Raw genomic sequence first — 11367 nt, 5'->3', positions numbered from 1 at the left:
GCAATTACCGGGGGGTGATTTCCTCAAGTGTCGGCGGCACCACCGGTTTGGCCGGCCGGGAGGCGGAAGAAGACGATGCTTTATCCTTCTTGGGGACCGTTTTGGAAGTTTTGGCCATGGTTGTAAGCTAAATAATACGGATTGCACAAGGATGTAGTGTTTCTGGCAAGAGCTTGGCATTTTCCGGCGCTTAAAGAGGCGGAGGAAATTGGTGATTGGAGAAAGAGATGAAGATGGCAAAGGGGTGAAGAAAGAAGTAAAGTTCTTTGCTTAGAGGAATCCCCTCATATTTATATAAGGGCAACGACGATTCGACGACACTAGTGGCTGACCAACACTGGCATGCATTCAATGTTTTTGGGAAAATGGACTGACCAGATGTTTCGGTCACTCCGCACGCCTGCATCACGGGCATGACATCATCACAAGAGGTTCGGAAAAATCGAGGTTCAAATCGTTTCTTATCATCTTATTCTAAGAAACGCGGGGACTATCTAATACGGTAGAAATCGGAGAGCTCGATTAGTAAGTATAAAAGTGCTAAATTAGTAGTAGAAGAAGAGGGGGAATGTATTTATAATTTTTCAAAGGGCTAAATTAGTAATTATAAAAGTGTTTTTTATAAATAAAAAATTGCCCAAAAAGGGCTATTGTTGCAAAATTCCGTTGGGCAACGGTCAAATTGGAAATTGACCGTTGCCAACGGTCAAATGAGTTTTTTTTAAAAAAAAATCAGAAAATAGTCGTTGAACCGGTCCGGACCGGTCTGGGCCGGTCCGGTTAACCGGTTCAACAGTAATTTTTCTTGATCGGGTTTGACCGGTCCGGTTAACCGGTATGAAAATATTAAACATTCCAACCCACAACCCCCAAACCCAGCCCTACCCAGCCCTGCTACCACCAGTCTGGGCCGATCCGGAACCGGGTCAACCCTTAAACACCCTTACCCTTAAGACACCACATGCGGGTCTAGTAAGGAAATAGGCATGTTCTACCTCTATTTTTTTTTTAACGGTATGTCTTGTTCAAAATATATTTTTTATTCTAGTCAATGAACATGACTTACGAGACGATTTTAAATTTTTTGAATTTAACAAAATAAATACAAGAGATAAATTAAAAAAAGGAAAACATAAATCAACGTATATCATTTATAAAAATTTCCTTGTATTTGCGAAGATCTTGAGGTATTTATTCATTTTACACCACAACATTCTTTTTTATTTTTTGTTTTGGAGGAATTTAGTTAAGAAGGACTCTTACAAAATCAATACAAATCCAAGTCGACTCTCCTTTAAACTTGAGTCCAGTACAAAGTCCACCTGATCGAGCAAAAAAATCGCATAAATATGATACTTTTAGGGATGGTCTTTAATTTTTGATACCCGTTTGTTCTTTGGCAGAATTTTAAGGTCAAAAACAAAGAATGTTGCTCATGAAATAAGCAAGGGGCAACAGGGGCATTTATATTTATATCCGCTTTTTGGGTCACGTTTTAACTTGTGTCCGTTTTGTAAAAAAATTGCAAGCAGTCCCACTTTTTCGCTTAACTTCAGCATACGGGGCTGAAGTAGCAAAGGTAATCACGCAAAACTTTAGCATTCTAGTAGAGGGGACTGAAGTAGCAAGTGTGCTGAACCAAGTGTGTTGAAGTTTTTGTTTGTAATTGCTGAACTTAAGCATAGTAGCTAAAGTTTTGTTCTCTATTTGCTGAAGTTTTTGTTTGTAATTGCTGAAATTTTTGTTTTGTAACTGGCGAACTTCAGCTCTAGAGCTGCAGTTTTGTTTTTGTAACTGGCGAACTTCAGCTCTGGAGTTGAAGTTTTTGTTTTGTAACTGACAAAGTTTTTGTTTGTAACTGGCGAAGAGCTGAACTAAAAGGTTTTCAAAATTTGGTATTTTGTCAAGTTTCAATCACAACTCATCTCTTTCAAACCCTCCGAGGAAAAAAAATGAATTTCTTATGTTTGCTAGCAATTTAATTCAAATTTCCTCTTTTTCTGAAACTAGTAACAAACTATTGAATTCCGGGATGGTTTCGTTTTTGACATTGTTTGAATTTGAATATCAGACATTGTTTGAAAGTGAATATCGTCTATGACTCAACATGTCGTTTCTTCTCTTTCTGATAAAAGCTAGTATGACTCCAAGGAAATACCAAATTGATGAACTAAAAGGTTTTTATCTCCACCGTCCATGTTAATTACTGGAACATTTTCACAATTAGCGGCTTCAGAAAGGAGTGGCCTATCGGATTGAGGGCAGATATAACTTTGAGGAGGAGAAGGAGGAGGAGAAAGGTGGCTGAAGTTGTTTAAAAAGTGGGTACAAGTTAAAATTTAAAAAAAAAATGGGTATAAGTTAAATGGGGGCGACCAAATAGTGCGCCCCGTGCAATTTTTACGGGGCAACACTTGCTAAAGTTGAATTTCTACCCTGGTGGTAAGCGGGGACAAAACTTCAAGATTATCCACTTTGACCACTATTTATATACTTCACCTGATCCAAACATGTCAAAATAGCATGGGCTAACCAGTTTCTCGAATTGGTAATTGAAAAATAGCCATTATTTTACGTAGAGATAAAATTTGGACAAAATTACCCTAGCTGAAACACGAAAAATTCTATCATAATATACTGGATTATGGAGCTCCTACATATAAACTTCCAGCATATTATGTTGGAACTACAACATATTATGTTGGAATCTCATACGTAAAAAGAACATCGAACTCCAGCATATTATGCTAGAATTATTCCGAATTATTAAGGATATTTTTGTTCAGATTTTATTTTTAAATAAAAAAATAGCTAAATTTTAATTACTATTATGACTAATTTTCAATTAGCAAAATGTGAATATGGGCTCAAAATGTGAATATGCAGTATCATCGTCGTCCAAACAATAACAGTCTAGCCCAAAATCAAGTCCAAAATATATGCAGTATCATCGTCATCCTCATCAAACCGAACGCACGCTATCTATCCATGGGAAGCAGCATCAAAGCTGTGCATTTGCTGAAACCAGCCACTGATTCTTTTTTCTTCAGTTTCACCAAAAATGGCATTTCCTCATTACCACTTCCAATTAAGCAGCGAAGAAGCTACTCTGTGAAATCGAGTGTTTTAGAGCCTCCTGATGTTCCTCGTTTGGCTGAAACTGCTCGAATTTCACTCACCCCTCAACAAGTAACTACTACCCATTACATCTTTAAGTATTCTTTATACAAACAAAAAATTATCTTGGGTTTTGAATTTCTTATTTTGTAGGTTGAAGAATTTGCTCCTAAAATTCGCCAAGTTATAGATTGGTATCTACCTTTCTCTCTTGTGTCTATATTTGCTGCTAAGTCATTACTTAATATTAAAAAAGAATTAAGATGGTGTTCTAATGGTTGAAAAGTTGTTGCCTTTATTAATTTTCTTCCGGTGATTCATTGATATTAAGGTTAAGAGGAGGGATATGTTTGTTAAACTTTTTTGAAATGCAACAGTTAATTGATATCTTTCTCTTAATTCAACTGAGTCCCTTTGAACAGAAATTTTATTGAGTTGGTTACCCGGCTTTAATTTCATTGTGGTATTTACTTATTTCATTGTGCTATTTACTTATTTACTTATTTCATTGTGGTTACGCTCCTCAAACGCCCGGGCGTACTCCCCGAATTGTTGTGCGTATGCCTCTTGAGACTTTCACTTCACACCATCGCCTCAGGGCATTTTTGGTGGCATACGCCTTTTAAAACAATGATTTTAGCTGAGTTAATTATGCTAAAGATAGTAGAGTCCTGTATCTTAGAACTCTAGTGGTAGATAAAACTGAGTAACATAAAGTTGCTGCTCAATTTTATTAAAATATGTCTTTTCTCTTCCCCTCTTTGCGAGCGGGGTGAGAAATGGAGCAGTTTGATGAATCTCGTCTAATTAATCACCTAAATTTTACTTCAAGTTATAAAACTAACGTTCAGAGTTTTTATTTCAAGTCAGAATCCCGGTTGTGCTCGAGCTTGAAATTGTTAGAACCTTTGAAGCTTGCAACGTATTAGTCCAAGAATTTGGTGGATACTTGATATTTGTCCGTCCTAGCTAATAGGAGGGAGGGAGGGAGGGGATTGATGGTACATTATTAGGCGGATCCAGGATTTGAAGCTTTTGGGTTCGGGATTCTAGTCCTTTCAAGTTATTGGACTCTAAATTAATTATTTGTACATATTGAATAAATTTCTTAAGATAAATACAAGTTTGGACCCCAGACGAGTTTCGAAGGCTGCGGTTGGTTCAAAGGATCGGCCCCAGACGGATTTCTCGGTCATTAAAAAAAAAATACAAGGTTTGGACCCAAGCTACTGGGTTCGGCCAAATCCTTAACCGAAGGGCTGGCTCCGCCCCTGCATTATTTACTTTTGGTACTTTCTGCAATGGTGCATTGTCTACTTTTCATGTTTTGATGTGCCTTCCTCGTTGGTGAAACAGGTTTGGACAACTTCAAGCTGTTGATCTGCAGAGTATAGAGCCAGCCGTAAGGGCAGGTACTTAAGATACTTAATTGAATACTTATCTTTGATTTTTTCTTTCTTTTGAAATTCTACTTTTTTTTTTTTTTTTTGCTTGAAGATAATGTGATATGGTTCTCAAAATAGCGCTTGCATCATTTGGCATTAAAATCAGAAAAAATAGTATAAAAATGCCCGCCTTTCTCATCTTGGGCTATAACAGAGACTTCTTTCCCCATATTTGCTTTTTTGAGTTGGCCGTGCACCAAATATGACATGCTAAAAGATTTCATTGACTGATCTTCAGTGTCAGCTATCTGACACCCAACAATGAAGAAATTTATCTCCTTGCAGATTGTATTCTATTAAAATAGAACAGCAACTACCTCATCCCTTTTTTCTCCTCTTGTGTTCTAGTTTAGTAGTGTTAGCCTTTGCAGAGTAGCCTTAGCAATGGATACCTGGAAGAAGCTTTAGCCGTGCTAGGGTAGACTAACAATAGGTTAAACGGTCAAGGTTACTGTTCTTCTTTTTTCATCTGGATCTTGTAAGAATGTCAAGTTGATACAATTAGGCTATCAATCAAAATCATTTGCTTGGGAATTCGGTGTCTCTTGACTTGAACAATCAGAATGTTTTGTTTGATTTTCTTTTCTGACTTGTGTATTAATAACATGTAAGAGCACAATACTTTTGAACAACAAGCATTTGATACAACATTGAAATATTTCGTTTTGGCAATTTTTTTCTTGATCTACAGATACCGAGGGAGATAATTTGCGCGATGACGTACCTGAAAAGTTTGAGAATAGGTAATGTTGTTTTCCTCCATCAACTTTCTTTTATGTTATTTGGCCCTATGGTAGCAAATGAATGATTCTTGTATACATTATCCTCAATAGGGAAGCATTGATTTCTGCTGTGCCAAGCTTTGAGGAGCCTTACATCAAAGTTCCCAAAGTGTTGAATAAGGAGTAATATTATTTAGGTAATATTTCATTTTACTTTCACGGAAAGACCATGCTTTTTTTGTTGATGTATTTTGATTAGAAGAAAGACTAGAATTCATCCCTCCAAAATCTTTTCCCAGATGTATTTAGATTAGATGCAAATAAACTCTTTCTGTTTCATGTTGCATAGTTAGTGTCTTACTGCTGTTATCTCTATTCTGTTGCTCTATTGCTCATCTAAAAAAGTGCACAAGTATCTGAATTGGTATTATGTACATTTCCTACTTGTCCGGTATTTAAAACATAACGAAACATGACAAATAAATGAAAACAAAGTGAGTGACAAGCAATCTGCTAAATATAGCCATTTGACTTTTACTATTTAAAGTTCAATTCCAATTCAAACTGGACGTTGTGTTATGATTCAATCTGTCATCAATATGACCAAAGTAACTATGTTCACACGCAACAAAGAATTCAAATGTCGTGTGTGCTTTAAAATGAGAACTTTACTGCCTTTTCTTTGTTCTGTTACCAAAAAAAATCCTTTTTACCCACACTTATTCAAACTCTAACAAAAGAATCAACCAGAGCTGTTTTATCACCAATATTCTTTTTCGAAAACTATACAAGCAGGGGCGACCTGTACACAGTACAAGAAAGAAACTCAATCAGTCGAGATACTGATAAGGCAACAGAACTCGGCTAGAAAAACACATCTTATTGAATAATAAACTAATAAGCATCACCCGAAGATTACATTAGAATTCCAGAAGGATATGTATCTTGGATATTTACAGTAAAGAAACACAACTGCACAACCAAAAGTGGAGGGTGTTACACAATGAATGTATTTCTATCTACTCTTTCAACTTTCTTCTGTTGTCTACCCAATTCCTTTCTACATCTGTGACAATCCACTATCTAAACGACTATAAAAAAGGCAAAAAGTGGGTGATGTAGAAAAATCTAAATGAACCCAGAAAAAAGATAGGGAATATTTCTGCTCAGCTTTGTACTATGATTGCCAAAACAGTTCGAAGTCATTGCTATACAACGACCTATCTTGAATCTCTAGATTAGCAACATGCCAATTTACGAGCTGCAATTGGATACATGTACACAGAACCAGTGCGAAAGGAAATATTCACCATTCACTTTCATCCCTGCAATAGACTCCTATTTGATAGCGAAATTGGATAAATTTCAGATGACAACATTGGACAAACTTCAGAATGCTTACATGTTCCATGGCTGGAAGTAAGGAATTCTGCTTGATTGGGTGCTATAGTTGACATATCCACAGACAAATGTTAAGTTGTTCTTTGGTTTCTACTTTCTAAGACAAAGAAATGCTTTGCTTTCTGAGATTTTGCATATACTTGTGGTTCTCATGCAGTGCATAGTGGTTTTAATTCACTGTGTACACTTACCAAGTTTGTTGGCTGGCAGGGTACTTTTTTTTTTTTTTTTTTTTTTAATTCCGGAATTTTTCACTATGTGGATAATATATCTATATGTACAACAAAAACATACCCATGTGATCTTACAAGTGGGGTATGGGGAGGCTGAGATATACACATGCCTTACCTCTATCTTTGTGGGGGTAGATAGGCTGTTTTGGATAGACGCTCAGGTCAATATATCTATATGTATGTATAGGTTCGAATTTGATCGACCATGGTCTGTAGCGAATATGACCAGTGACCTAAACTCTACGAGTCGGCATAGGGATACGAACCAGAGGTGGAAAGAGTGACGCCATCGTAGTAGCGTTGGATTTGGCACAGTAGGTAGTCCCTAGTTCGTCGTTTCCACGACTAAGGAGAATCTCTCTACATATAAGAGGGATTCGAGTCTTGTAAAGGGGGACAGTTTTTTGAACATACAACATTATTATCTTCCTTGTTATCTCTTGATTATCTCTCTCTCTCTCTCTCTCTATTTTACCGGTATCATCCTAGAGTTTATTATCTTCGGCTAAGATTTACTCTTCTATCTTAGATTGATTTGCTTAAAAGAAGAATCAAAAATCTTTTGAGTCAAACAATTTGGCGCCGTCTGTGGGGATTTCCATATCTGAAATCATAGTTCTCGTCTAGGTTCTAGAAAGTAACAACTACTGTTCTTCAAATCCTACAAAAAATTAACCATGGTGGAGAAAGAAGCAAGGCCGAAGAAGATAGCAGATGTCTCAAACAACCTCTTAAACTCCCTCAACGAAGCTAGTAGAGAGGACACCGAAAATACAACACCAAGAGATACACCGGAGGGGGAAATCTCACCGTCTCCACACAAGGACCTGACGGTCTTGCGCGAAAGAGAAGCTTCCACGTCTACAGTGAAAGAAACACCACCGGCGGTCAAAAAATTGCTAGAGGAATGTTTGACGAGCGCTCTGAACAACATGCTCGAAAAATCCCCTCAAGGAAACTTCGAAGAGTTACCAACTGCAGAACTCGCAGTTAACACCAATGAGCCAAGCATCGCACAAACGGGCAACACTCACCCCTCCTCTATTGCAGGTGAAGGTGCACTCATGGCCATCTTAAAGAAAATGGAAGAAATGGAAAACGAAAATAAATCACTTCGCGACCAAATGAAGGAGCACCAGGAAAGAGTAGATAAAATACCTGGCGCCCCCAAACTGCTGCCAAAACGCGATGTGGGCTGATTCGTTGAACAACCATATAGCGATGGAGCCGCTCCTCATCCCATTCCGAAAACCTTCAAGATGCCATCATACTTGAAGATATACGACGGAACTACGGACCCGAGGATCATCTGATCCATTATGTCACTGCGGTAAAAGGCAACGATATGTCAAAAGAACAAGTACCATCCGTACTGCTGAAAAAGTTTGGCGAAACTCTGACAGGAGGAGCCTTGACATGGTATTCACAGCTACCGGCACGGTCAATATCAACATTCGAGGAAATGGGGGATAAATTCGCCACCGCTCATGCATGAGCGAAGAAAGCTGAAGCCAGGGTCAACGATATTTTCGCAATCAGGCAAACAGCAGGTGAGGGACTTCGGGACTTCCTCGCCCGATTCAACAGGGTAAGAATGAGCCTACCGAACGTGTCCGAAGGAATGGCGGTAGCAGCCTTTCAGAACGGATTAAACAGGAACGGATCCAAAGCGACCAAGAAGTTGCTCAGCAGGCTCATGAAATACCCCCCACCACATGGGAAGAAATTCACAACGCCTATTGCGCCGAGGTAAGGGCAGACGAGGACGATCTGAATGGCCCGATTCAGCGACCAACGTCAGTACAGACCGAGGCGAGGAGAGATCGACGTAACGAGGGGTGAAGGGATCAACCCCCACGTTTCAATCGAGAAAGGCATCAGCCTTATGTTAGAACATCTAATCCGCCTCCTCCAAGGCATACGGATGCCATGCTACGACACACCGCACCCCTTCGAAACGAAAGAGGTATGCCTCCACTGTTATCTGCTCATAACTTTTGTGTTTCCCCTTCAGAGATAGTGTACGCACTGGAAAAGTTAGGCACGAAGGTGCAATGGCCACAAAAAATGAAATCGGACCCAAGCGCGAGAAGGTCAAACGTCCTCTGCGAATTCCATCAGGAAAGAGGACACACGACCGAAGATTGCATAGGCCTGCGACAAGAAGTGGTCAGGATGCTGAACCAGGGGTATCTGAAAGAACTGCTCAGCGATAAAGGAAGGGCCAACTTCGCCAGAGGACGTGACCCATCTCAAGGACCTCCAAAGCCACCATCACCGTCGCGTACCATACAGATGATCATTGGCGGTGGCGACGATTCAGTAATCAACCATGTGAAGTTCACCACCACGCACAAATTCAAACGGTCGGTCGCCCACGAACGGTATAATGACTTCGAAGACAGTATCATCTTCGAAAAGTCAGATGCCGACGGTTTGTCTTTCCCTCATTATGATGCTTTGGTTATAACATTACGCATCGCTGATACAGATGTAAAAAGAATCATGGTAGATGACGGAAGCGGCGCTCGTATTATTCATCCGAGAGTTCTCACGCAAATGAGGCTCGCGGATAAAATAATACCGCGTTGCATAACACTAACGGGTTTTAACAATGCAGTAGAGCGGACATCCGGGGAAATAGCACTGCCGGTCTTAGCCGGGGGAGTCACACTAGAAACCACATTCCACGTCATTAACCAGGAAACAGCCTATAACGCCATCATAGGACGCCCATGGATACATGCCATGCGAGCCGTCCCCTCAAGCTTCTATCAAGTAATCAAATTTCCCACCCCGTGGGGAATATTCAGCATTAGAGGCGAGCCGCGTACCGCCCAGGAATGCTATCGGATCGCCCAAGATTGCGCACACACCAAACAACTGAAAGGTGCGAGTGCGGAGGCATAACAATCAGCTATGTCGGGAACTAAACCCGACCCGCCAACTGAGGCCATCAGAGACCCAGACATCGTAGAGGCCTGTAAAGCAACCATAGAGGACCTCGACCCAGTCCAGTTGGATGACGCCGGCAACACAAAAAAGGCTTACATTGGGCACAACCTCTCAGAGCCAGGTAAGTATCGTGAATTTTTAACTAACAACGCCGATTTGTTTGCCTTTTCCCACTCAGATATGCCGGGAATCCCGAAGGACATCGCCACTCATAGGCTGAATGTCGACCCACTCTACTCGCCGGTACGACAGATAAGGAGAAAGTTCAATGCCGCAATCAATGAAGCGGTCAGCGAAGAGGTAGATAAATTACTCTCCAACGGTTCCATCAGAGAATCAAAATACCCCCAGTGGGTCGCCAATGTGGTCATGGTCAAAAAGAAGAACGGGAAGTAGCGAATGTGTGTGGACTTCACCGATCTAAACAAAGCATGCCCAAAAGACTCCTTCCCACTACCCCATATTCACCAACTGATTGATGCGACCGCAGGGCACGAACTGCTGAGTTTCTTGGACGCCTACTCCGGTTACAACCAAATTCTAATGGCCGAAGAAGATCAGGAAAAAACGACCTTCATCACTCACCAAGGAACTTACTGCTATAAAGTGATGCCGTTCGGACTCAAGAATGCGAGGGCCATTTACCAGAGGTTAGTTCACCAAAATGTTCAAGGAACAGCTCGGCAAAACAATGGAGGTCTATATCGACGATATGCTGGTAAAGTCGGCAAGGAAGGAGGACCACATTAGCCATTTGAAAGAAGCTTTCGAGATATTGAGGCGGTACGGGATGAAGTTAAACCCAAAAAAATGCGCCTTCGGCGTGGCCTCGGGGAAATTCTTAGGTTTTCTCGTATCGCAACGAGGGATCGAAGTCAACCCGGATCAAATCAAAGCCATCGACACAATACCTGAGGTGCTGACCAGCAAAAAACAGGTACAGAAACTAACAGGGCGAATAGCCGCCTTGTCGAGGTTCATTTCACGATCCTCGGACAGATGTCACAAATTCTTCAATGCATTAAGAAAAGACCACGGGCTGCAATGGAACGAGGAATGTATCGACGCCCTGAGGAAGCTAAAAGCGTACCTATCCTCACCGCCACTGCTCGTCAAAGCGGACCCAGGTGAGTGTCTGCTCGTATATTTGGCAGTATCCGAAGTCGCTGTCAGTGCAGTTCTGGTCCGCGAAAATAAAGGTACGCAATCCCCTATTTACAATATCAGCAAAACATTAATAGATGCCGAAACAAGGTACCCTCACCTTGAAAAATTAGCTCTGGCACTAGTCGTAGCTTCACGCAAGCTTAGACCATATTTTCAATGTCACCCCGTAAAAGTAATAACAACCTTCCCTCTGAGAAGCATCCTGCATAAACCCGAGCTCTTGGGTAGACTCGCCAAATGGGCAATAGAACTAAGCGAGCACGACATAACTTACCAATCGCGAACTGCCATTAAGTCGCAGGTGCTCGCCGATTTCGTCGCCGACTT

The 11367-nt window shown here is 40.7% G+C and overlaps 1 protein-coding gene across 1 annotated transcript; it reads left to right on the top strand.

The window, feature by feature from the left end:
- Positions 1-2890: 2890 nt before the first annotated feature.
- LOC109205200 (glutamyl-tRNA(Gln) amidotransferase subunit C, chloroplastic/mitochondrial-like) lies at positions 2891-5657 on the top strand. The gene is made up of 5 exons (XM_019367884.1): positions 2891-3189; positions 3271-3311; positions 4474-4529; positions 5254-5305; positions 5396-5657. Exons 1-5 carry the CDS (start codon positions 2989-2991, stop codon positions 5469-5471), a joined length of 426 nt encoding a protein of 141 aa, XP_019223429.1. The 5' UTR covers positions 2891-2988; the 3' UTR covers positions 5472-5657.
- The last annotated feature ends 5710 nt before the right edge of the window (positions 5658-11367 follow it).

The sequence above is a fragment of the Nicotiana attenuata genome, unplaced genomic scaffold (assembly GCF_001879085.1).
Source record: "Nicotiana attenuata strain UT unplaced genomic scaffold, NIATTr2, whole genome shotgun sequence".
In the NCBI taxonomy this organism is placed as follows: domain Eukaryota; kingdom Viridiplantae; phylum Streptophyta; class Magnoliopsida; order Solanales; family Solanaceae; genus Nicotiana; species Nicotiana attenuata.
This window is presented reverse-complemented; position numbering and strand designations above follow the sequence as displayed.